Source organism: Aptenodytes patagonicus, chromosome 3, assembly GCF_965638725.1.
Source record: "Aptenodytes patagonicus chromosome 3, bAptPat1.pri.cur, whole genome shotgun sequence".
Taxonomy (NCBI): Eukaryota; Metazoa; Chordata; class Aves; order Sphenisciformes; family Spheniscidae; genus Aptenodytes; species Aptenodytes patagonicus.
In genome coordinates this window covers 70,570,329-70,598,320 of record NC_134951.1, presented here as the reverse complement: position 1 = coordinate 70,598,320, position 27,992 = coordinate 70,570,329, and the positions used below count along the sequence as shown (strand labels likewise).

Genomic DNA, 27,992 nt, shown 5'->3' with positions numbered 1-27,992 from the left:
GCTTTGCTAAGCCATAAAACTTGAATTTCTGGTTTTTAATCCTTCTGAAAAATGAAGCTAACAAAAATTCTGGATTTTTTTAAGCAAGCAACAGATTTTATAGCACTGCAGATGCTTTCTTCCTATTAACAGCAGCCGACTGTGGCACATGAAGGCCCAAATACACCTCACTGTTTTTTAGACTTTTAGGTAGGGCATGTACATCACTCCAGATTGCCTGTATGATGGACAGAAAGGTGGGTTGCTCCAAAGGGTGTCGCCAACCTTTTCCAGAATAAGTTAGGAGCCTACAGCAATTGGAATTCTAACTCAGCTTAAATGTAATGAGTCAAAGCAAAAGGGTAAGAAGGGCACCAATATCAGGTGCTCAACGTATCTGTCACCAGACTTCTAAATCTCCATTTAAATGGCTTTAAAAATACGTCTGTCCATGAAGTAGTAGAAGATGCAGGAACTTTACAACAGCATAGTTAATGATGCACCTAACACAGCAGATTTACACAAGTTTTTGTTTGGCACATTTTCTCTTAACAGTTCCAGAGAAGAGAAAAGAAAACAAGCCACACGTTACCCCTGTAATGTGGTACAGTACAATACACGGATGCATTTCTCAAATACAGGAGGTGTGCACAAAAGCTGACGTTCACAAGTATGCAGCTCATTTGCTAAGTGAGGGTACAGTGCATTGCAAAAAAGACACAAGGTTTTTGTATTTGTGTAGAACAACAATATATTGGACTATAAATAGCATTTCCATTAGAAGCACTTTATAAACATCTACTAAAATCCTCTTCCCAAACTTTTATTTATTTCTCTGGTTTTAGAAACTCAGTTTCTTGGATTCTGTTATGAAATAACAGAAGAAATCAGTCTAAATTACTAGGAGTAGAAAAACAGTTCAACTGACAGTCATTACAGTAAATGATGAACAATGGAAACCAGTGTTTTTTCTCTCGCAAGTTTAATATAAAATTTTAACAATTCAAAGATGTTGTAAATACTGATTATAATATTAAAGCATCTTATATTGAATATGTAATAATAGAAGAAACTATATGCTATAAGCTATTTTTGTTTAATAAGCAGCTTCCTTGTTGTCTCATTCTATCACATAACTTCACGAATAAGCCTTTGTTAACCAGCTACCAATGCAAATGCCTTTTGGTTTGTATTATCTCAGCGATCTCCTTGAAAAAACATTAAAAGATGAGTAATTCATTCTCTGGCTAGAGAGAGAACTTTTGTCTACAGTTTTCTTAAAACAAATCACTTCTGTTGTATCGATCCAAATGTAGTGGTGAACTACATAATTTTTAATGAGAGGTCCCGGAGGAAACAGAATCTTTTTTTACTTTCAAAATTGCAATTGACTTAAAACATCTGCATCTAATCCTGCTCTTAAATTAACTTTTTCTAGTGTTACTCTGCTGACTTCTGTGCAACGGCTCCACAACATGACCAGTGGAAAAAAAGAGGGTGGAGAGGAAACAGAGCGAGCCTGATTTCCCTCAGGTTGAAATTCTTCCAGGACGCTATAGAATCATTGCCTGCATTTATCACAATTTGGCTGTGCCTATTTTTTACGCCATTTGCCAAGGCCCTCCTCAAAAAAAATAATTCACTTTTTAACTGGTTTGTCACTCCACTGGATCCCTGAGATTTTTGTTTCAGCTTTCAAGAATCCAGTCGTAATCAGTCTCAACTGTTTTCAATTCTCGTGAAAAAATATCCAATTCTTTTCGTATGACTCATGCCTATCTCTACTTATGGTTCTATATTGCAATGCGACTCAAAAAACTTAACAACGTAAGCAGGGTGTTGCACTCCATCTCTCTCAGCACACAGCCAGGTCTCTATCTCCTTCTCTCCCTTGGGATGCCCATTTTTTTAAAGTAGTGTTTTATATATTCTGAAGAAGATACACTACCCACTACCTGAAGAGAAAACGACATCAGAAGCCAAATGAAAATATACAAATCCATGTTTGAAAAGGACATTTTCTAATGGTCAGAATGCACACTAGAGTAAAACCCTGCCTCCTGGTTCATCTCCTGGCTTAGGTTTGCTGTCTGTGAAACTGGTTTGATGTTTTGAAAATTAGTTTATTCATTTTATATCTACACTGAAGTGAGTTTACAGTATTATTAAAAAAAATCCATGTTTTGTTGAGAAAAAAAACACTGAAGTTGTGAAATCAAGCATTGAACTAGGAGATGCCAGAAATCACCAAACACCCATCTCCCATTGTGAATTTTCCTTGTGACACTCTCTTTAATTAGAGGATTCACACTCACTTGCTCGGACCCTGAGTTTGACTGAAACAGTAGCAGGAAAAGGAAGCGACCCAGTCTTGGGCAATTGTTTTTATCTGACTTAACTCTGCGTGGAAGTGAAGACAATAATACTATGTGTGCAATGTCAGCTGATCCTAACAGCAAGTTTTGCTTGCTGGTGGCAATTTTCAGCCTTTGTAACTTCAAAAAAATACTAACAGATGCCATGGGGATGGCAGCCTCCCTCCCCCTAGGAATAACTCTGCCGAATTTGAAGTCCTGCTAAAAACTGTGGACACTTCAGAGCTCTTTAAATAATAATGCTTCAGACAACATCTTGGTGTTATCCAAAGCAGAGAACAAAACACATTAGAAGTAGCAAACAGGGAATATTAGAACCTGTCTTGTTCCCCAGAAACTGCTGCCAGGAGCCTAGGTGACCCTTAGGAAGCTCCCCAAAACACTGGTGAGCTTTTCTGAAGTTCAACACATCTAGTTTTCACTTACCAAATGCATCTACAAAAACGTATACTTTCATGAGCAAGGGAGTACTGCCAGAGAAGGACATCCCTTTTTTTTGGCTTGAGGACTGTTAACTTCATCTGCGAGAAATGCTGAGTCCTTTCAAAGGATTATTTTTTAGATTTCCCAAACAATCTTTTTCCATGTAGCAACTGATCCACTGCAGCCACCTTCACTGCTGTATCAACTACCCAACTTCAGGGATGGCACCAGCAACACAGGAAATCCCAACAGAATCAGCGGTGGGATTCAGGTGGGATTCAAGGGGACTCACGGTAGGACTCTACGCAAGTCATGACACAACTGCAGAGGACTTGCAGAAAGGCAGAGGGTTGCTGTCACACTCATCTCTCTGACTTATGCAAGAAGAGGGATTCACCCACCTGGTAAATTGCCGACTTTCCTCATGTACTTCCATTTCTGTGCTTTTAAATTCATTCAGTTCTTTCCGTATTGCTGCCTAATAAACAATAATGATATATGCAACCATAAGAAATATGAATCTTGAAGAGAGTAGGGTCTGAGAGGAACCTGGCCCTACTCTTGCAGGTTCCCTTACAGTTCCCATTTTCCAGTCTCCCTTACCGTAATCTACAGCTCTTACACATTTCTCATCATCAACATGAATGACTTTTTTCAATTACAGCTATTTGAAGCAGTAATACACTACAAAGAAACCCAAAGCATCAAACACCAACAATAAACAAAGAAACATCAAATCTACTGCAATGGGTGAACCAACCCCCCACTGAAATACGGCACTTGCTACAGACAAAAATGGGCAAGGGACTGGGTCACCTTGACAGTCACCTGCTGAGTATGCAACCCCGAGGGGATTGTATCTCCAGGCGCAGCCCCTGAGGAGCTGGTGAGTCACGCTGCCTGCACAGGCACTGTACACGCAGCAGGGGTCTTGTATCTCCCCACTGAAGACACGAATTCAGGAATGCAAGATGAATAGCATTTTTTTAAGTGGAATTAGTCACTTGGTTTGATTAGTTTTATGTAAAATTACATGAAATATTTGGACATTTCAAGCTTGTGTCTTCAGGTGGCAGATACTAAAGAACAGCAGAAATTCAGTGCGCTTTGTAAATGCCTTGTTGCTTATGTTGAAAGAGTGATAAGCAATTTACTTCATCAGGTACTACATACAGTTTCTGAAACATTCTAATGCGTACTACAAGGGCTTTTGTTTCCATGCCATACGCTTTCCTACCTTCACTGTGAAATGAAATTACAGTTTATTCTTACTTACTCTTTTCTTTCACCACTTTAAACAAAAGCAGTATCATTTCATCAATCCCTAAAGAAATCTCATCTGGTGTGCATGCCTTTCAATGCAGAACAGACAAGCAGCATGATAAAATTATAGCATCACCAGACTGCGGTCTCATAAATGAGAAACTTCATTTTAAGCGGGGGATGGTTCCGTTTAGCCACAACAGCATGCTTACAGGAGGCTGCTGTAATAGCTAGGAAAGAGATGGTTATTTCTGAGCACCAAATCAGCAGCAAAGACACCAGAGCTCCAGCTCCGTAATATAGTTACAGTACAATTTTCTGTTCCCACTGGAATTAGAAAAATTGCTTCCTTGGGAAAAAAGGGCAAGGGAGTTTCCAGGCAACCCGGGGTCTGCCTTTCTGCTGAGGCCAACAAACATGGGGATCACAGAACCAGCCTCGGGCACCTGTTCGTTACAAAATGAATTGAGATTAAAACCTGCTACCCTAAAGTAGGTAGGAAACTCCAGTGTTTTTTCTAGTGCAGTTTACCCTGGTTGGACCTAGGTGGAGGTGCTGGGTGCTCTAACCTTCCACAGACTATGTGGGGACTAGAGAGTGCTCAGCATCTCCCAGAAGCAACATCTACAAACACTTCTGGGTACGTTTTTATGTTTCCACCTTGACTTGATACGAGATTCTCCTTTGATTATCAGATAAGCTGGCATTCGTATTAAAATACAAGCTGAAGTAAAATCAGTGCTTCACAGTCCTTAGCTAAAAGACAGTGGGTTCTTGCACATATCACTTTTCATGCCAAGCACATCTCATAGGATTTCCATAAAAGTTGGTTCAGATCCTGTGCTAAAAGGGCCAGTACTTTTTGATACATAAATTCTACAGCTTTCCTTTTATGAAGTGGTATAGGAGGGAAATGGAAGAGTATTTTATGGTAATCTTTGACTGATCTGGTCTTTAAAAGAGAATCACAGAATCATTTGTCTCATCCTTTGTAGTTAGGCAGAGGAACTATTAACTGCAGCATGTTGGGGGCAAGTTTCCCAAGAAGGTGTGCTGCACGCATACGGTCAGCTCCTGCACTGACAGTTGTGGCCAAGAACCCTTAGGAGGATGGAGCAGCTTCTACCTTTTTTCACTTGCATGAGTTGCAGAAGTAACTCTCGGTGGCAGTGACGCAGGCTTCTGCCTGCAGAAACCTTGCCTGGATTCCACGGGTCGTGGCCATCTTTGCTAACAGTGTGTGCCTGGCTTAGCAAGGCTTTAAAAATGCAAGAAATTCTGGCCTGAACTGCTGTAATGGAGGTGGCAGATATGCTCTTAATAGGCACCTGAGTGGGTTTTCTTAGCTGCAAGCAGTAGATGCACGGTAGTACCATGACAATCTCGCTGCCTCCAGCAGATGTCATTCGTGATGCTGGCGTCAAGAGAATGTAAACCAGAGGAAAGCCCCCCAAAAGTGACAGATGCAAGCATTTTCTTATAATCTACATTTGTCCCTTGCCTTGTCTGCGGGAGTTAACCTGGCCCAAGGCTTGTCGGCACGACGGTCGTAATCCGGAGAATCCGTGACCTCCACGTACTCATTAAATCGAAGGATTCTTCTTGCTTGAAGTTCAGCCACTGTAGGCCTCAGGCTGAGCTGTAAGCGGGAGGCAGAAATTAGTACGTTTAATAAGATGAAAGAAAAGAAAATAAAAGCCGAGGGTATGATGTAATCTCAAGAGAACTTTAATGGTATTTCTAAATAGGGTCACTTTCAGGTGTCTAAAAAAAGGCACCATCCTGGGAGCGCTGCACGGGAATGGGGAAGCAGCACAACCTAATTTCTTCAATTATAAAAATAGTCTTTGTCGGGCAGGTCACAGAGAATCATGACAGTTATCCCCGGAATATTATTGTGACTTTGCAACTGTCACACCATTTACCCCACTAGGCAGTAAGTCCATTTGCATTAACGACTACACAGTCTGCTGTGTAGTATTCAACTATAACACTGAAAATAAGCAGGATTTGGAGGTGCCTGCTTAACTATAAAAATTGTTTTTGAACATCTGGGGGTCATTACGATGCCAAACTGTTTCAGTCACCTCAAACAATATTCACTTTAACTAAGGACGATCATATTAAGGGAACTGTATTTTTGCAGAGAAGGGCAGACTAGGGATACGTATGAAAACTGCCCCCATCCTCTCCCAGAACGAGCTCCCAAAGTCAGGGCAGCAGATCCATAGCTGCTTGGTTTCCAGGGACAATGAGCGCAATCCCACCTGCGGTGGCCAAGACCACTGATGTGGTCAGAAGAACGGTGAAGGGATTTCTTAGGGCCCAGACTGCTTTGCTGCCCTCTCCGCTGCTCTAGGGAAGAGCGGATCTACAGGTGCGGCTGCCCTCGAACATACATGACAGCAGTGGTCGTGCTCACAGAGGAAGCAAGTGTCATTCCTCTCCCCTGCTTACAGGGACAAATACTGAGCGTGGCCAGAGTCCGTATACTTTTCCAGGTATGCAAAACTGGACAGGATGGACTTTCCCCCAAGATGGACTTGGCTTGTACTGCTTTTTAATCAGATTTCTAATCTGGGGGCATGACTGACGGACATTTGCAGTAATGTATACGCACTGATTTTTAGAATCTTATAAAAAATAACCCCATGTACACAAATACACAATACAAAAACCACATCATCACCTTTCTACTGAGTCTACGTTTTATTTCTCTTTTGGCTTCCTGTTCCTCTTCTTCATTCTTCTCTGTTTTCAGAAGAGATAAAAAGGAGTGAGTATTTAAGTATTATAACTGCACATACTGTATTTCTCTTGGTTGAAAGCTTCAGGACTTCAAGTCCTGGCTCATGTTTCCTCATATTTCTGGGTGATCCTGCATGTATTGTCTGCTTTTTGGATTTTGTGTGCTCTCATTTCTTTTCCCCGTCCTCATTTCCCCTGATTCTGTAGACGTTTCAAGTCACCACTGTGGGTCAGGAACACAGCAAAGGGGAGGCACCTGTCATTTCCTTTCCATGTAACAGCAAACAAGAAGAACCCCGAAGGAGCTGCCTAATGTTTCATTTACTTGTCCTAACATTAAAATCACTGTTGCTTTTACTTCCAACATGCCACCTACTGACTTTACAGTAAGAGTCTAATTATTCATAAGGGTCAAGAAAAAAGTTTGCTCTGAGTATCTGAATCAGCCAAGTGTCCTCTACTGCTACAGGATGCAATGAATAAATGACAATTCCTTTCACTGTCATTTGTTAGTGCAAATTGGTTTTGTTACTTTAGTATTTTTTTTCTGATATTCTAATGCGGGCATATGATTCAGCACTCAAGCCCTCTTAGTTAAGGGCCACTAGCTAGTACAAATGAACGAGTACAGCAGAAAATGACGTGCATTTTTTGAATGTATTTGGGCATGAGACTGAAATTTGCTTTTAACAAATTTCTGTGCTAACCAAACTTGATGTCTTGAGTGACAGTGAAAAGCACACTTTTCGTTCATATAGACTCAGCAGTTCTTTTAATAGATGTACATTTTGAAGAATATTATTTGCCCTTTCAGTCCACCTCTGATGGTTATATGCAAAGTTAACTTTGTTGTGGCTGAAATATCCCACCTAGAGTTATCCATAAAATTCTGACCCTGTTTTATTCATGGTTGGGGGTTATGGATTCCACATTGCAGTTCAAGGCTACCTATAAATTTAAAGGAATTAATTTGTCTATTGTGGATGCAGCCAACCTGTATAGATGAAAAGGCAGTTTTAAATCCTGGTATAGTCTGGTTTGCCCTGCCTGCTATGGCCAGCCTGCTGTGTTAGTATAGGCAACCTGACTGCAGAGGACCTTCTGTATCATGACTGATACACTGGAGACAACGCTACGACAGGTCATCTCATGGTACTTGCAGATTTCCTTTGCTGACTCAAAGGCTCTCAACGTAAGAAGAATACGAGGGAAAGGGGAAGAGGAACAAATGATAAAAAACAAAAAGAAGAAAGTTACAGTAGGAAAAAGGCGATGCCAGCCCAAGACGTGCTCTGTGAGAAGAGTCCAACACCAACCCCAGATTTCCATCGGCAAGATGCAATCGCACAGCCTTGCTGCCAGGATTAGGTTGGATCTAGTGTTGATGGTGATTTTACTGAGATACTGAAATGTGAATGTAATTTATGGTTTATTAATAGTTTTTCTCTTAAATGGTGAAGAAATGGATGGCCTGTTTCCATAGAGGAACTGTAAACTGACTAAAACTGAGGAATGGAGAGTTAAAGATTGATCTACATCTGTTGACTTTTTATTAATGTATCTATCAGTAAACAAGTTGGGTGTATTTAAGGACTTATGACTTCAAACGAGAACTCTTTTTATAACATCTTCACCTAACAAAATCAAAAGCTCTCTAGCTGTTTTAGGACGGGTAAATCATCTGTAGGCTTTTGTTTAAACATACTGTCTTTGCAATCAATAGACGTAGTAACTGAGGTAATTAAACACAAACTATTAATTTGGGGTTCCATTCACCTGGGAATCATTTGACATAAAAAATTTTGTCCCTTCATGAACTGAGTCACTTAAGTCCTACCTCAGAAATTCTCCAGAAGCAGACACAGCAGAAAAAAATGCAGCTGGATATATACATTGCTGTACTGCCTTTTCCTTAATTTAGTTTGTAAAATACTTTCTGCATTATTCATATCTTGACATTCTTTGCTATCTAAACCACTGTGCCTCCTAAGAAGCAGCAGTAAGATGCTTGATGTAAGAAATAGGGGCTCACACTGCTTAATGCATACCTTAAGAAACAACTACCAACAGCATGGCCACCTGAAATATTGTTTTTCTATATTTTGGGGGAGGATAAAATAACTCAGAAAAGTTGATCTGGACATTTAGGAAGGTTGATGGTTAGCTGCCTATCCCAAGCTGTGAAGTTACCTCCCTGTGGGCTGCGGACCCAGAGAGCAGATGACTGCACGATGGCTGGACATGGGAAACCACCTAGAAGTGGGAGATGAGCAAGGCCATCATCTTAGCTGCTGGGCAGAGGGTCCAGGCAGGTTCTGGAGGAGGCTGGTGAGGAGGGCTGGAAGCCCACCTTTCAGAGGACAGCTCTAACAGGAGGCACCAGGAGCTTCCTTCACTCCCGGGAGAAGCAGGTGGGGATCGAACCCGTAGGGAACAGACAGTCTTCTACATGAGAGGTCAGGGGGCAGGACGTGGTTTATGTATTCAAGTGGTTTTACTTCTAGGAATAAAACTCAAGAGATAAAGGAAAGGGACTGAAATCTGGTGGCTGCTGCTAATATATTGAATCCACTGTTCGGCAAACGGCCCTCCATCTGTGGCACTCACTCATACCTAAAGCACCTATTTCCCACCTCCAGCCTGCGGGGCAGAGTGTTGCTTTAAGCCCGGTGCTACAGAAACACTGCCCTGATACAAATTCCTACCAACAGCAACACCTACAGCGTATTTTTGGTCTTTTAAGGTGAAAGTTTTGAAAGTTGCTATAGTGAGTTAAGAAGCTGTGTGGAACTAAAAATAATGGGTCTCATACTCCTGCTTCCTTCAGGTGTTGTGGAAAATTCCAGCCAGAGGGCCACGTTTTGGCTGCAGGTATGAACTGACTCGCTTGCCCAAACAGGAACACACTGATGCATAAGAACACACTTCTGATTGCTTTCCACCTTAAAACCAGATCTAATCTGGGTGATGTGGAGAAAGAAAATATAAACACAGCGTTCCCAGCTGCAAGTCCCCTCCTCAGATGTCCCGCTGCTGCCGTACTGGCAAAGGACCAGCCCAGCGAGCGCCCTTTGCTTGCAGGAGCCTCCAGTTAGATCCCGGCAAAACTGTGGTTTCCCTCCTTCCCTGCCTGCAGCTCCTAGGAGGTCCAACTGGGATTTGACTCCTAATTGAAACAATTTTGTTTAGCATCACTTATCGTGGCCTTTGAGTTAAAAAAACCACCGGTCATCCAAGCAGAACAAGCAGCCTCCCTGGCATCTATACATTATCGCTCCTGCAACTTTTGCCATATTAAATCTGGTCACCTTCTGTTCTGTGGGACATTTGTTTCATAGCAGAAGGGGAAAAGAGACGAGAGAAATTGTTCTGCCTGAGGACTGCTCCGTTCTTGACCAGAAAGTACTCCCGGAGCGTAAAACCGAACTTTCCATTGTGTCCCTATGGGATTAGCTATGTTTAGACTTCTCCGTGGGCTTGCTAGGGAAAGAGAAAGACAAGACAAATAAAGCGCTTGCCTCTTGCAGTGCTCTGGAACGCACAAAGCGGTTTCTCTTTCCTGGTTTTACAAGCAAAGATCACCATTAATATTCCTTAACTAGCATCGAGAGCTGAACCCTGTTTTCCCAAAGTCAGTACTGGCAGGCATGCAGGTGCACAGTACAAGAAGTTCACTGTCCCTTACAAATACAGGAAAAAATACAGTTATCTTAATCCGAAATTCCTGGAAGAATAAAAAGTTTCTTTGCCATAATGCAATACTGTAAATACTACTGGCTTAAAGCCAGTACACAAGAAACCTGTATTTATTAAAAACACAGGGCTTTATCTATTCCTTCAAGTGGACTCTTGAGTTATCATAACTTTGTTTTAGTGTTGGAAGACTCAGAAGTCTGGATAGTTTTATCCAAATTGTTTTTATAGAAATCCGCCTGCAATGTCTTGCGATCGTACTCGGTTACAGGATTTTCAGGAACTGGTTTATCTGGAAATATTATCAAAACAAAACTTCTTGCAAGACAGATTTCCTCACTAACTGGAAATACAAAAAAAGAAAAAATACAGACTTTTTCTGAACCTCTTAAAAGATTCGGGCTGAACTTAATTCTGAAATAAACATTTAGACCTTTACCACTTAATGTAACCTCAAAGTCTGATAAATATTACTCAAAACAATACTTCCCCTTAGCTGCAGTTTACGTACATGCAATAATATAACCCCTTCTCCCCATCCACTGCTTAAAAATAGGAGGAAGGAAGCTTTATGAAAGAAACCCCAACTTATTCACAAAAGCTGCCTACAACAACAAAGGCATTTAAGAGATGTAAACATTTTCGAATGATCCACAGGAAGGGAATGTAATAATTTTGATAAATAATATGACTGCCTTAGAGCTGAGAGAGAACTTGCACCCTGAAAGGGCTCTGAGTCAGGCTGTCACCACAAACCCTGGCTTCCTTTGCTTTGCTTTGCTTTGCTTTCTTTGCTTTGTTTTTTACAGATCACTGTCAACTTGAAAAATTTTGTATCTCGGCAATAAGCAAAAAGCAGTTTGGGATTCTCCACGTGCTCGTCAATGACTCCGCGATTTTTTGTGATTTACAATGCTGCTTCCCAGCCTTCATTTCTTGCTCTCCCTTGCCTCTTTAAGACAGCCCCCCGGCAGCAGCAGGGGAAGACGGCTGGAGGTATTGAGTGCAAAGCCTGATACGCTGCCAAAAGCTTAAAGTAAACAAGCTGAAACAGGAGAAGAAATCTATTAACTGCTTTCCAGTCTCGAGCTACTTACTGCAAAATCAGTGAATGGAATAAACAATGGCAAAAGGATATTAAATGCATCGCAGGTTTGTTGCTAGATTAGTTATCTAGAGATTAGCCAGACAGAGAGGGCAGTAAGAAAGCCCAGCTGGTGCTCGCAGCTCAGTGGCCGTATCCTGGCCCACCAAAGATGTTTCGGAATTACTGTTCTCACATAGTCCAGTGTGAGCGGTTTGTCATATAAAAAAACGTTCGTATTTCAAATTTCATCTTTTTTATCTATGCGATCTACAGGTTCAGAAATTATAGTCTTGGAAAGTCTGTTCACATTATGTGTTGGACAGGAGTCCCTTGAACCCTGTCCTGTGCTCCATAATGCATGAACTGCAGCTTCCCTTTTCAATAAGACATGGCACTATTTGACTTTTGAGCGCTTAGACAGCAGCAGTAGGATTTCATTAGCATGGATGGTCGCCTGAAAGCCAACAATTGCTATGTCTCCTTGATTTGCTGGCCTGAGCAGGTGACAGAGCCATCAGTCCATGGACTTTGTCAGGTAAACAGCCCATTTTCTTTTCTTCCATTAGCATGCTGTGCACCAGGGTTGCACAGATGAACTTTTCTGAATGATTGTTGGAAATAACGGCATTATACCTGCTCTTTCAGTTACATCAAGTGTGGAAAGTTCTTATACCTCAAGAACAGATGAGTTCTTGGATTTGTTGCTACGTGTGAAATGCTTCCATGTGCATTTTCTTCATTTATTTCTTCTACTTAAGCATCAAGTGCTAGCTACCCTTGCAGCTAGAGGAGCTGGGCATGACAACTCTTACAGCGTGTGTTTAGGTAACATCCATATTATGGAACGATTCATAAAGGAAGACAAAAAATGCCTGTTCTGAAGCGTTTGCCAGCCTAAGAACAAAACCAACATAAGTAAATGGGAGAATAGGTATAGAGGGTAAACATCCAATGTACTTCATTCCTCTGCCTCTGACTATTTGAATTATAGACTTAAATTTTTCAAGAGGGATACTGAGGAAGGATTTAATCAATGGGAAGATATTCAGTAAGAATGTCTCATGCAAGTTTCAGTACAGAAGTTGTCAGAAGTGGATATGAAGGCCAGCATGCTGAAGTAGTCAGCGTATACCTATTCACTTTCCCCTGAATGCTTCACCTTTCCTCTTTCTACTCCACCTTCCAACCTCTGCCCTTATATCCCATCTCTGCCTCCTACTGATATTCCCTCCTCCTCCTCTTCCTCATGAAAATTAGGTGGAAGTTTAACCAGTCTAGAACTATTTCTAAGGGGTATCTAAGTAATTCCTCATCTTTGGGACCAGCTTCAAGAAGTGGGATTGAGACAAGCAAAATTCAGCATCTTGAATACACGCAATTTTCACAGCTACCGTTACAGGTTAGTATATAGATCTACTGTTGATACGTTGTTTTCTAGAACACAATTTCTCTCCAGTTATGGCTCTAACACTAGAGCAACAATGATAGGCTTCCATATGAATCCAATTTATGCTCACTTTCTAAGTAAATACTAGCTGAAACCTGAATAAAATACTTACGCTTTAGGATATTTCTCTGCTCCAGCTCTTCAGTTGTAGGCCTCTGGCTAAGTCTCCTGTGAGAACAAAGTAAGTGACTGATTTAAAACCAGATCCAAATAACACATTATGATTTGTAATACAGCTTAAAAGGTGTTTCTCACATGGCCATGCTATCCTTTGCCAGCAGAGGTATTTAACAATAGAGGTAATTGCCAGACACAGTTATAACAACTGTGCATGTAACCACAGTATTGAGTGGCCATTTGTTTTAAAAGATGTACTATTGCCTCTCGAACACATAAATAATTGATACTTGCATAATACTACAGAAATTGTACCAGCAAATTTAAATTCCTCATTTACAGGTAGAATTTTATGAAAGAGTCCATAAACCTTTTTTGTCCCCAAGCACCATAATTATGATAAGTTGTGCCATCGTAAGATTATTTTCAGATATTTTGAATGCAAATCCTATTGATTATTTTTTTAAAAAAACACAACGTAAGCTGCGCATTCCCCACTGATTTGTACATACAATACAATCGGGAGTTTTAACTGAAAGTTAATTTTATTTAGTTACCTATATATAACAACTGCCATTAAAAAAGAAAAAACCCTGAGATATTAATTTTCTGGTTTGTATGGTGGAGAACATGGTTGATATTGTCTCTGTGTTTACTAAACAGGTTCACTTGTTCACTTGAGAAAAGGAGCAAGAAAAATGTCAGCAGTAAAATTAATTTTGCAGATGTGCTAAAGATAGATGCCTCTCTGTCCAGCAAACCTCACACGGTTCACTACAGATTATCTTCGGCCTCATCTCATTCAAACCATGCTTGGACTTTCACATTTGGCGGGGAGGACCGGCAGGTTTACCCCAAGTGACCAGCCCCCGCTGTAGGAAGTCCCAGGCTGGGACCTGACCCAACCCTGACCAAACTATGGGAACAGGTTTCCCATCAGACCTCGATGCTGCCGGGTGCTGACCACCACGCCAGGAATTTTTAAGGAACTGGCGTCAAACTTGGTTGTGATTTCAGGCATGAGCACAGCCCTGACATGCACAGATGTTGTCTCCTGCCACCAAAGCAGAGTTGCGCGGGGAGCGTGCCGGCTTCCCAGCAGAACCAACAAGGTACCTGTGCAAGGAGCTCAGGACGGGGACCGGAGCGGTTTCTGCAGTTCGAGCCCCCGAGGGAGCACCAACAAGCAGGATGTGATCACCGGAGCTGGGATTCGGTCAGGAAAGCGGTGATAGCAACCACACCACTTTATTAGCAGAAGAAAAATGACCCTTGGGCTCCACACAACAGATGTATCACTCTTACGTTTAAGGGATGAAATAAATGACTTAGCCAGCCACCCGATTCACAGAGCAACTCAGCTCATCTTCCAGGTGCTGATGCAGGACTGCTGTACTCTGTACTGGAGCAGTACCGTCTGGACTACCCAATATCTGGAAATCTCCAACAAACACAGGACATCCTTCAAATCTGCCTGGACAACATTTCTGAGCACAAGAGAAACAAGGACAGGTCTGGGAAAATCCAGACATGTTGTAGTCTATTCTGAGAGACCAGGAAGGCCAACATTAACATTTATGAGGACTTTTTTTTAAAAGCTTGTAAAAATGCAAGTGAAAATTAGTCTTTTTTACGCAATGTTCTCAAGTCTGGGAAGAGAAAGTAACATATATCCCATAGCAGTTAAACAGCATGAGAAAGACATGCCTCAGAGGTGAGCACAGTAAAACACTAAACACTGACCTACAAAGTCAGCCTCCCTCCATTTCTTTTGCTGGAGCCAGCACATGAATAATGAAGGAGTTAGAGAGCAGGAGGAGGATGGGGAGGGCCAGGAGGGACGAACATGCACAGGCATGCTGTGTGTGTCAGGAACTACTACTCCATCCGAGATGGGGATATACTAGTGCAAGTACCTGCTAACCAATGTGAGAAAAACCTTGAACCATGGCACTGATTATTCTGGAGTCGCTCTTATTCTCTTCATCTTCTTAAAAAAACCCCAAACAACCCCAAAACCCAGACGCTCTCAGATTTGTTTCCTGCAGAACCAAAAATGCATTATTGACATTTTAAAGTTTTTTGAGAAGTAAAACTACTGTTTTCCAGGCAGTTGTACCACAAAGATCCTGCACCGCACACTGGGCTGCATTTAAAACGTGAACCCAGTGTTCTTGATTCTCTTCCTCCACCTCCGCCCAGCGAAATCACATTTACCCTGCCACTGATACCTCACTAGCTTCGTTCCAATCTGATGTCTGATTTCCTGCCTCTCCTCTTCAGATGTACGCTGCAAGATATTTTTGTCTTCTAATTCTTTCTTAGAAGGTCTGTTGCCAAGTTTGATAGCAAGAGTATCCCTGCGACGAATTTTACTTGCCAAAGAGCCTGAGGAAAGGAGGAGGGTAGATTTAGTTCATTCATGCTTAGGTTACAGATACAAACTCTGAGTAAGAACTTTAATACCTCCCCAAAGCAGCCTTGTTCCCACATGCAGGAGAGGAATTTTAATTAACATCAAAAGAAAAATAGTTTTAGCTCAGTTCACAACAATAAAAAGCTCAAAGGCTTGGATGAAAAAGCTACCAGCCAAATTGATAGAGGAGTTTTATAAACATCACTTGTCACCTGTGAAGTGACAGGATAAAAATGACAAATCTACGCGTAAGTGTCTTTGAAGTCTGATACATTACAGGTTGGTTTATTTATCTACTTAGTATATTTAGCAACCTGCTGCTCTTTTACTTCTGCTTTAAATGGTTTAGTCCTGTTCTCTCATCTTTTCCCTCATTCTTTCAATTTGTTTTTTCAATCTAATACCACTTAGTTCTTGTATAGTGCTTTTCATCTTTAACTAATTTGTAAATTAAAGCAAAATATACAGTTTAGAAAAGTGCTCTGAGTGCTTGTAAAGTAACCTAGGCAGGAACGCCCAGGCACGGAAGCAATCTGTTTATCCATAAAACAGATACAGTAGGGACAAGGGCTGTGCAATTTTGCCAGCGTTAGGTTCAGCCAGCTGTGGAAGGACGAGTATTTTTCATGGCCTTTAGTCTTTCCCTTGCCTCTTGATATTCTGACCAAGGGGCTACATATGTCCTAGACTGGCAGGTTTTTATGACATTAGACAGTTTGGTAAGACCACAGGCTCCCAGCTCACTTCTCATAAGACACCGTGCTGCTGTCTGAATACATGAATTTTTGGTTGCTACCACTTTGGATCATATTCAAACCAAACGCAGAACTGCAGAAGACTTCAGCCTCTTGAGCTAGCTGGCACTTCACCTTCTGCCACACCAGTGTCCAAGGAAAAAAAAAAATGTTCATTCTCCCTTCCCCCCCCTTTCTGTACACAGCACTTTTGTGTTCAGGCCTTCTTCACTAAGCACCGTGAAGCACCTCCTCCTGAACAGCTGCAGGCAAGGCTCTCAAGCGATGGTTTGATGGTCATTTTATTCTGACATAAGGCCACCCTGCTGGTGGTAGGGGTAGGGCTGCCCTCCTCTCTACTCCTGACAGGTTGTTGCTGCCACCTCCTTTGCTCCAGCAAAGGTGAAACCATGTGGTGAGCTGGATCAGGGAACCGATTCTACTGAAAATCAGCCACCACTGCAAAAACAAACATGAGCGCTGGCCTAAGGGAAAAAGGAACAGCTGGGAGCAGGGATGAGGCAGAGGGTGGGCAGCACAACCCCCTTCAGCAGCAGCAAGGACTTCTGCCAAATGATATATGGTGATGATACAGCCACGACCCCAGATGAAATTTCAGAGCTGTAAACTTAGAAGTAATCCACTGTGATCTGCTCTGTCTGCTAAGGTGCTCCAATGCTTAAAAACACCCTGGTCAAAGAGGGACAAATGACTTTCAGACAGTGAAGCTGCTGACTGATGGGCCTCCTCTGTTGTCCACCCCTGCCTGTTACTCCCACAAGAAACTCTGGGATTTCTAGTGCAATTCAGTTGAAAGCTACACTGGTGCTTTAACAGTAGACGTTCATGACATGGGCAAGTCAAATCAATGGCTCGTTGATGCCCTAACATGGAGGCCTTGTTCCATCCTCATGTTCTCCTGAACCTGCTCCTCCCACCTCCACTCCCACCCACACAACGCTTGATCTGCTCCCACCATTGCATGGACCCCAGCAGGTTTCTGATCACAATCGTCTGGGAGAAGTGGGACACTCATTTCTCAGTAGTGGTAAAATATTAAATCATCTAAAACCACCCCATGCAGCCATACCCTCTCTTTACTTTGCACTAGCATGGGTCAGGCATGCTCACATAACGCAATGCACAAAAGGCAGCCTGCAACCTCTCAGCAGGATGCCCTGCCAGAGAACCAGGTCCTGAAACAGAATCACCCATGGATTGATGTGCTTGCTAGCAGCTCCATCCCAAAGTCTTTGCTCTCCTGAAGGCCACAATTTAATGGAGGCAGCTGCACAAAATCTCGCTGGGTGTAGATGTCTTTGGACTACACTCAACCAGTAAGTTCCAGTTAGCAATGTGGATGCAATCACAGCAGCTTAGTAGGCTCTCTGAGCCAGCCCAGACCAAACATGTATATTAGATATAGCTGAAGGTGGCCACCCCTTCCCAGTACACCCTTCTTGTCAGGGGCTTACTTTCAGCACTTGCATTATCATCATCGTCATCATCATCATCATCTGTGTACAGTATCGGTCCGTCAGAGTCTGAGTCACTGCTGTGGCTCTCTCTGCTACTTTCACTCTCAGGAGGGGCAGCAGCATCAGAAGCCTCCTCCACCGGTTCAGAGTGTGCCTGGTCAGTTGCCTCCGCTTCTTGGTCTTCTTGGGTAGCCAAGCTGTTAATTCAGAAGCAGACATAGTGTCACATTAATGCAAGCAGCACAGAACACACATGGGAGACAGACTGTATAAGCAAGTATGAAAACAAAAGTTCTGTTACTCGAACTAACTTCTCTTTTCTGAAAAACATGCATACATAAAACATATATAAAGTATGTGTATGTGTATACGTATCTGTGTGTATGTATGTTAGGAAAAAAGATGCTAACAGTCTGGAATGATGTGCTGCAAAGCCTGTATAAAGAAAAATCCTAATTCTTTTTTATTTCTTGTGGGATGGGACCAATAGTACATAAAAGCTACTAAGAAGAGAAAAACAGCTCATAAAGTTGGGGGTGAGAGGAGTGAGTTGCAGAGCAGACAGGAGTGCAAAGCCTAACTCTATTTATTGCAAATACAGTTTTACTGCTGTTGAGTCCAAAATGTTCATGCCCATTGCTGATGAACACGGACATCAGCAGCAGAGTGCTCTCTGCCTTGGGAAAATCTTTACGTAAAGGAAGGGTAGAGCAAGGGAAGAAGCAGCACAGGAGCGTAATGCTGGCACAGAGATACCAGCAGGAATTTAAAGGAAAGTCTCTAGACCACTGGCATCTAGACTAAACTCTCTTGGGTTGTTATGAAAGATGCTGGTTCTCATGGCAGAGAAAAGACAGATTAATAAGCTGGTTTCTTTTTTGCTGCCAACTATTTTGCTTAAAAAATGTAATTATGACCTTGCTCTTGACTAGATTTTATAGTATCTGAGACTTAGACAAGCTATTAGGCAGTGACAGACCAAACACCTACTAACCGAAGCCTGAAACTGTCATTTTCAAGTCTGCAAGTAAATTCAGCTACCGAATTGAGAGCTTTAGCAGTGAGATATTTAATGATATCCACAAAAAAAGTAAAACCCCCTTGTAATTCAACATCATTTCTTGTTTGCCTTTATGAGGGAGAAATAAAAGTGTTATCAGCTACTAGCTGAATTGCTGACTGCAGTGGTCACATTAAGCCATGCAACGATGTAGGAGGCAGGTTATGAGCAATGACCTTCTGGGGAAACATGAGGTACTGCAGGTGAATGGCTCAAAGACATTGGCAAAGAACAAATTGTGCTGGGATGCAACACTGCCCTGGGCCTCCAAGAAAAGGACACAGTTACCAGTCAGTAGAAGAAACAGGAGCGATGCCCATGCGCCTACAGTGTCCCTTATGAAAAGAAATGTGGCTTCCTTGGCTGTGGGTCTTACCACTTACCCATGACAGCCATACCATCTTACCTTTTTGTGACTTCTCCACTAGCATCTGGACCGCTGTCTAGGGCCGTACTGCTCAGGCTCTCGTCTACGTCACGCTCGGTCTGGAGAAGAGGCTTAGTATCTGATCCAGGGACGGCTGGCCCTGCCACGCAGCCGTCTGGCACATCTTGGGCATCTGAGGAGACAGCGGGCTGACCAGCTGCAGCAGGAAAAGGAGGTGGAAGTGGAGGTGGAGGAGGGGCAGCGGTGGGAGGAGGGGGGACAACGAGCTTGCTTGTTTGGTCTGCGTCCTCCATTTCAGAAATTACTATGGAAGGTTGCTCAGGCTCCGGTTTTTCTGCCTTCACTTCCAACCTGTTGGCTGTGGCACCTGAGGGGGAAGAAGCAGCCCCATCCGGCGCTGTTCGTGGGGCGGACTGTTTCCCAGGTTTTTTCTTGCCCCTGGTAGTCCCTGATGTGCCCGATTTGCTGGAAGTCTCCTTAGAGGCTTTGGGATGAGATGATGTGGACGAAGGAGATGGTGATGAAGAGACTGGTGTTTTTTTTGCATGAGAGGAACTAGCTAAAATAAGAAAAGATAAAGCATTTTACAGTCTTGCAACTATATGATTTTTGCACCATTCTTTCTGCGTGGATTGACGTGTGCTGGTATTTAAAAAATGAAAAAATTACACTTGATACTTCTACAATCCTTCATCTATATGCTTGAGATGAGTAAATGTTGCAGTTCAAATTTCGCCTTTGAGGTGGGAAAAACTGAAACGGTGAATACTTGCCCAAGAACAGTGGAGGAGATCAACCTCACAAATGGGTGAGAGTTTGATTCTAGCATTCTGCATTGGCCCATTACAACTTGCCTGGACGTCATCTAAAAAGTCCAGTTCTTATTCCAAACATGTTTAGTGCCCTGTTTAAAAAAATTGCTACCAGAGAAAACTGCCTGACCTTTTCTATTACATGAATGTTCGGTCTGGGCACTAGGAGAACACCATGATTTTCCTTATGCTTTTCAACGAACACCTCAGGACCACTATGGGTATCAGTTAATTACCTTTCACAGTGTTATTGCAAGTGGTGTGCTCCTAGTTAATGGCAAGCAGCAGACAGCAAAACAAGATGTACTTTCAGGTCCAGCTGGGCATGGCCATAAAACAGAGGCAGAAACCACTGATCTCACTCTGCACAAATGATCTCCAGAAGGAAGGAGGCACTGAAGGCCTCCTGTATAAACTGGAAATCTTCGTCTTACCAGCAACCAACTCAGGTAGCCTTGAAAATGTTTTGACAGCAGCTGTACAAGCTGGCCAGTGATGTTGCTATTTAATCCTATATCATATATGTGATACATATATGATTGAAGCATATATGTATCAGTGCCCAAGTTTGCAAGAGAAGATTTCAGCTAGCCTGCATGCCCATGTGCATTCCAGTCACATTTCTGATTGCTGTGTTAATGCACCCATCATCTGGACTGGGAGCTTCAGACTTCTGACTTTCATTTAAAAAGCAATAAAAATGACAACCTTCTTAACGATTCAGTCCTTTTCATCAAAATGCATCCAACTCAAACACTTCTGCTGTAGTAAAAATGCATTAACCTCAAAAGGACAAATGAAAGCATTATAAAGCTACACAGCAGCCTTGCAGCTAAGCTTACTGAGTAAAACAGAAAGCTGTAATAGAAATCTGCTGAAAGGCCTACTTTACTTATAAGCATTTAAATAAAAACAAAACCCCAGCAGATTAGGATAGAACCAAAATACAGATACTGGCCATAATAAGCTCATGATATAAAAATAGCTTTCACAGCGAGACTGTTCTCAGTGTCAAAGAAGATGGAAATAATTCAGAAGACACGTTATACTGTTCTGTAGCTGAATGTTATGGTTTATAAACATTTAGAGTGCTGTGAGACTTTCAGTACATCTGGAAAAATCTGCAGAAACTCATGACTTCAGGCAAATCACTGTCCCTCTTTGTGCTGCAAGGTAAGTATAAAGGGCACAGTACAGAATCTACTGATACTGCACTAATCATCCACATCAACTACAAATCACTGACTTAACTTACCGGCAAATCAAAAGGAAGCAAAGAAATGGTATAGGCAGCAGTTTGTAATCACAGTGAAAATAGATGGTGGCTCCAACCTGCATATTATTTAGCAGAAACCTTACTGAGTAAGTGGATGGTAGTAAGAAAGGGCTCTGGTTCTGATCCAGCAAAGCACTTAAACACAGGCTGGACGTCAACAGAACCAGTTACATGCTTACACTTAAGAACACCAGCATAATACAAATTTACAGCCACACTATAATTGTTGCTGGGAAAATGTCAAAAGATATTTCCATTGAAAAAACCCTGAGAATAATCTCAGAGTCTTTCTGGACCTGCAATTAGGTACAGCAACTTGAAATATTTCTCCCAGGGAAAATCCCCCCTACGCTTTCACATGGGTCAAAAGCGCTATTGCTATTGTTGCTTTTGACTGGGCTGGCTGACACTTTTCTGTCATGCCTCTTTTTCAGTAGAAGATTTGAATTTTGTTTAAATGAAAAATTTCATGGCTGTTACTTGCCTTTTGGCACATGTCCATGCCTACGTTTAAGTCCCCCCTTCTCCCAACTCCACTATTTCAGTTTGGAAACCCGCTGTGGTGCCCTCAGGAGAGCCACAGCTCAGTTGTTACTCATATTCCGCTTCTCCTTCATGGGACTGAATCACTGGCTGCATCAGGTGTTCACTTTCATGGGGATCTGATAAACATCTTGTACTAAATACTGCTCCCGATCAGCTCTATTTATTAAGTATTGCCTTACTTCAAATGAACACAATGTACCTAATGTTGGAAGAAATTACCAGTAGAATATGTACTATTTTATATAAGGGATATATTGATATATTTTATACCCATATGGTCTCAAGCACTGCATAAAATTTCAGCAAGGCTACTAAAAGACAAATATGGAATCTGAATGTATTTTAATTTAAGAACTGAGATACCCGAGAGCTTGTTACCAACCACTGGTCTAAAAATTTCTTTATGTGATGGGTTTTTTTATTTCTGAAAGGTCTGCTGTCTTCACCTGGGAAGAACCGAGTTTTCCAGATGAATGTGAAATACAAGCAGCAAATTCTGGGTTTTCAAAATATTTATTCTTGTGGTTGTCTGATGTAGTAGGGACAGTTAATACCAAGTTAATGGATATTTTATGGCAAAGTTATTATTGTAACTCCAGCAGTCTTGCAATGTTTTCAAACAGTTCTCTTCTGTGTGCTTCAAATATAAAACGTGCCAAAATTTACAAGCTATGAAGAGGTATACTTGGAGAGAAAACTGGAGGGACTGAAGGGCTCTGAAAGACTGACAGAGGATTGAAAACACAAGGCTTGTATAAGTTGGCCAATGCATATATACAGTCCATTCATCATAATATTGTTTGTGTTCAAATTATATTTGGATGTTTTCATTTTGGCCATCATCTAAATGACAACCATTCAAACTCGAGATCAGTACCTTAAGAACAGCTACCTATAATCTTTAATCTAGCATCACTGCTGAATTTTGGTTTGAAAGTGTAGTGATAAACACATCTGCTACGTGCCTGATAATGGACATTTTCCATTTCTAGTGAGTGTTTAGAATCACAGTTAGCCATCAACCAGCTCAGGGAAGCCTGGCCATTTCTAATGAGTTATAATTCTTTTTTTTTTTTTTTTCAGCTAAAACAACTGCTACTCAACAGTCTTTAAAGACATCTTCATGGTTTTATCCTTTACCTCTTTGAGACCTTGTAATCTTGTCAAATTAATCAGAATAGTAGGTATTTCCAGCAGAAAGGTACAGCAATACCAAGGTAGTTTTACTTTGGGGCAACTCGTATGTTTCGTTTCAGAAGTCACCTTTTTCCCTGCCGATTCTTCAGCAGTTCTCTGGGTCATTTTGTTGCCAGCATTCACACTTGAGCTGGGAATTCAATATAGTCTGCGATGTGCTTGGTGTTGTGCACACGTTCATTAAACAGCGAAGTGATTTGTCCGCTGTCTGGGGTGTTTGCAGACAGCAGAACCAGAGCTCAGTGGGAAGATAGCTAAAAACATCCGTGGCATGCTCTTTAGTAACGCTGCTACGTACAAAGGCAGAAGGTATCATAAGACCAAGCTAAGCACTCCCATGCACATGCACCCACTCTAACTGGCACTGCCTGTGCAGTACTCACCAGCTTCTCGATTTGCACTGTGACTTGTTGGCTTGGGCGGTGGGAGAGGAGGCTGCTTAGCAGGAGCCTTTCCCTTTTTTTTAGCATGAGGTGCTTCATTACTCTTATGGCTGGTGGTGGTGGAAGCAGCAATAGCATTTTTTGGTGGTAGCGGAGCTTTTTTAGATTTAGGCTTAGGCTTGGGTAGCGGTGGAGCATAGGATGCCGGTATTTCTGGGCAGTGATCAGTAGTGCTCTCTATGGATAAGAAAGTGAACAGAAGCCAACTGACACAGACATATGCCACGTACATTCAACAGCAAGCCTGACAACAATGCCTACTTTTTGCTGCTTGAGCTCTTGGGAATCAGGAGAGACTTCTTCATCTTTTGCCTCTTATTGAAGTATTATCTCAGAAAAAAATTACCATCTGTCTCAATTCAAGTCCTTCTCATGGAAGATTTCTGCCTGGCACTTCTCTCAGTCTCATCTATTCTAGACGTCCAAGGATCACCCTTAACGTTCAGTATCCCCAACTAGACTGCTGGCTTCAAACTAAACAAGGGAAATGCCATTTACTCCTCTAACAAATTCCCTCGGCTTCTTTCCAGCCCTCTGAGATCAACAGGCTATAAAACTCAAGATTCATGTGAATCTGAATGTGAACAGGGCCATTCTCTCAGCCATGGGTTCAAATATGGCTATGCAGCTGAATTTTTCCCCTGAAGCAACCCGTTCTCCTAAGCTGCAGACTGCTTGCTCACAGCAACTTTATTTTGGGTATCTTCCCCAGGGTATTTCTACTCTTCAGAAAGAGATGAAGCTAAATCAAATAGGATATCATTTGCCATGAGAATGCTCTCCTCTCCTGCAAGCTCTTTGGGTATTGTTACAAGACTGCACTTCTTGCAGCAGTTCCTTAGTCAACGGGAATTTGGACTGTATCTACATTGTGTCGTGCCATAGGAATGGCTCTGTAGAGTGAAAGAGGTAGCACTGAGGACTCAAAGTCCACAATGTGCATTTCAGGAGACTTGACTTTGGACTAGTTTCAGGCTAGTTCTGTAGATTGCATGCCCAGCAGTGGTGGGAGCACAAGTTTCCGAATGTATCTTTTGGCTTAGTTTCATCCAAAAGAAACCTGGCTTGTGTGCTCTGCAAACCAAAGAAGGGTAAGTGGGGATGACGAGGAAATTCACTGCAAAAGTGCACGCCTAATGCCAACTGTAACGTTAATGTAGGTGAGCCATTTATAGTCAACATAAAATTTTGCAACATAATCGCTATGGTTGTAAGACTAGCTGTTCCCAGATGGGAACAGCTAAAGTTCCCAGATGGGAATCTTTACCTATTCAATTACACCAACTCTGTGCCCATTTGGTCTCACGATAGCCTTCCCAAACCTTCCAGAAAAGGATATTTTAAAAGCAAGAGCATACCGTCAGAATCATATGGGCTTTATTTGCATGTTTCTAAAAACTACGGTGGTGGGGGAAGAAAGGAGCCAAGCAAATATTGCAAGGATTTCCTAACAGTCTCTTATCACTCGAGAGGAAACCAATTAATTTCTTGCAGTATGTTCCTCTTAGAGCCTCACCCTTACACACATTAAATGGCCGTCCCTGGATCTCCTCTCCGTTCCCTGCTCTCTTCCTTCCCATGTAAAAGATTCCCAAGAGATAAGCAGCACCTTTTCATTTTAAGATTAGTAGACGAAAAACAAATAACGTGTTGGACAACAATGACATTCTTCATCTCGGAAACAAAGCCTTTTCAATCTCTAGCTTAAGGCTTGTTAACATGAACCTAATGCATCACCTGCAGTTATTAAAAGCAACATGCACACATATGTCTCTGCATGAACTGAAGGAATTAACTGTACAGTGTCTTCCTCCTTTATTTCCAGCCCATTATAGACTAATATGTTTTTGCTAATATTTTGCAAGAACCATTGCATAGCAACCTTTACAGCTTTCAAACACATTCTTTCGAGCACAGATTCTTGTACTGCCTCTTTGTTTTCCAGAGAAAGAACTCTGGACTAGAGATAGACTTTGGAAGAAGAAAGAAACATACATATTTGTTACATTTTGCTCTCCTCTTTTATAGCAAAAAGCATCTCCTTGTGAAATCCTACCTACCTTCATTCAAAGCTGAAAAACTGATTTAATTGTGAAAAAGCAGGACATTTTAAAATTTTAATTCCATTAATAACAAACATGGCAAGAGAAGATAAGATTTTGTATTTTGAAGATCTTGAAGGACGTGATGATCAGAAAGAATTTTAAGTGTAAACAATTCTTTGATATACCTCTTACTTATGGGTCCAGCATGCTAAAATTTTATTTACTAATAAGAAAGAATTTAAAACTTGTGTACTCATACACCATTACTGTGTTTTGTTTCCAGTCATATTAGTAGAGAAAATATTAAAAAGAGAATGATAACCTAGTAAAAAGAAATACACCATTCACCATATTCTGAAGTAAGACAGTGCAATTATTTAGAATCTCAGTCAATCTACATTAAACTATGTAACTGATTAAACAATGTGTATTAGAATTTATCTTCTGATTCAGGGAAAAAAGTACAAAATATAAAGCTAAAGCTTTACTTAGTTGCAAATAAACACATCTTAGTGGCAACCAACTAATAATGTACAAATTTTCTTTACAAAAATAACTAAAAACTATAAATGAAGATCAAAATTGGAACAGTTCATTCACATCAAAGTTCTTGCTTGTAGACTTCAGTTGTGATTAAAACTGGCAATTTATAAAACACTGATTTTAACTGAAATACCTTCCCATCACTGGGATATCATCTTTATCAAGGACAGCTTTTTCCATACTGTTATGTACATCATACCAAAGGCTGGCAGACTCTTTCTGCACAGCGGCATCCTATCTGCTCGGATAGTTACAGCTCTCATCGAGTCTTGACCGCCCCTTGATTACGTACATGCTCTTTTCTTGGCCTTGACCAATGAATCTTCTTTTTGCTCATAGCCGTGAGGAAAGCTGTGGTGAAAATGATTGCCTTTGACCATATTGTCCCTCTTGGTGTTTTATTAGCTTCGTTGTTTTTATCTTTGTTAGCTTCATCTCTTTTATCTCACCAGATATAAACCTGACTGCCCTCAGGGTCAGTCTGATCTTGCCCAAACTATTGTTTCTCATTTACTCTTGAGATACAGATTTCCAGTTCCTACCTGACCAGTCCATTATACCAGCCGTTGCCAGCGACAAGCCAAGTTTTGAAGCAGATGCTTTTCATTGCTTTTCCTCTGCTGCCCCTCAGGCTTTGTGAACGTTCACTGACTGTCCTCCCTCAAATTCCCCTCTGCTGTGATGCCAAAGCTGACAATTTTTAGGCTGCCGGCATTGTGCTTGTTATCCTGGTCTGGTCCCCTCTTGTCTTTCAGTGCCTAACCACAGTGTCCTCTCTTTTACTGCAAGTCCATTGGAACTTTTTTGTGTTTTTCTGCATTTATGTAAGACACTACAATAAATTCCTGGTATATACATAAGTACTGTAGTAATACAAATAACTAATAATGGCAACAGTGGCTTGATCTTGAACAGTGACAGGGATGGTCTGATGTCTCTAAATGGCTCGAGATACAATTATGTTGTAATTGTACCTCCCTAACATGATTCTGCTTGAATATGGACCCTTGGTCTCCATGCCTGCTCTTTCTTTTGCATTTTTTTTCCAAAACAAGGAAGCATCTGAATCAGTTCAGACCCATCTATTTGTTCAAGCCAATCCCCCAGGTACCTCGGTACCAGCTGCAATGTATTTTTATTGCTGTTGTTTGTCTTAATGTAGACATCTGTTCATCACGAACTGACCTTTTAACAAAAGGTCTCCAAAAGACCATCAGATAGGAGTATCTTTTATTCACTGCTGCCTTGATCACGATATCTTCTGTAAAAGCAATCCACCTATAAATTACTCTTTAAATAGGAAAGCAAAGCAAATGTTAATGTCTCATTAAGCATTTGGATCAATAATATGTTTATGTTTAGAATAAATTTTCCAAAGGCCAGATTTTCAAGAAAGCTCACTTTGAGACCAGATTTTCTTGTTTCCAGAAATTGTGATTGGGGCCAGACTCTTACGAAAGCTGTGTTCTCGTGTAAACACCTAAATGATGGTCAGGGTTACAAAGTACTCAGTATACAACAGCTCTTGTGGGGACTCATCAAGTCTCAAAGACTTTCAGAGAGATGTCAGTGTGCCATATGCACTTATTTTGGAAGCTAAATGTGGGACCTTTTGCAAACTCTGGACCAAATGGACCTATGAAAATCCTGGGCATAGTTTCAGAAGCCATACATGACTGGGTTGTATAATACAAGAATTTTTTCTTTACTTTTGTGAACTTCTAAGGAACCAAAGGCCAAAGCTCTTCTACCCCAGGATTTTGCCATACAGTACTGGTATTTTTGTTTCTACAGCTAAAGCAGTGACATGAAGCTAGCTCATGGAAAACCAGTAGCGCTGCAGCACAAGCATATAATCTACATCAACTGCAAAGCACCCTTCTCCTGGGAAGACGAGCACAACTCAGTGGAGTAACACTACG

At 41.6% G+C, this 27,992-nt stretch overlaps 1 protein-coding gene across 5 annotated transcripts in view; it reads right to left on the bottom strand.

The window, feature by feature from the left end:
- The window catches only part of PHACTR2 (phosphatase and actin regulator 2), a 151,211-nt gene that overhangs the window by 6,152 nt on the left and 117,067 nt on the right, over positions 1-27,992 (bottom strand). For 4 of the 5 annotated variants that reach the window (XM_076333757.1, XM_076333761.1, XM_076333759.1 and 1 more), the window contains 8 exons: positions 23,423-23,659; positions 19,227-19,767; positions 17,758-17,957; positions 15,364-15,520; positions 13,128-13,183; positions 6,730-6,791; positions 5,542-5,679; positions 3,179-3,255 (listed from right to left, as the gene is read on the bottom strand). In XM_076333757.1, the coding sequence (XP_076189872.1) occupies positions 3,179-3,255; positions 5,542-5,679; positions 6,730-6,791; positions 13,128-13,183; positions 15,364-15,520; positions 17,758-17,957; positions 19,227-19,767; positions 23,423-23,659 (1,468 nt within the window). The remainder of the gene's footprint in view (positions 1-3,178; positions 3,256-5,541; positions 5,680-6,729; positions 6,792-13,127; positions 13,184-15,363; positions 15,521-17,757; positions 17,958-19,226; positions 19,768-23,422; positions 23,660-27,992) is intronic. The other variant, XM_076333760.1, reaches the window with a different exon arrangement.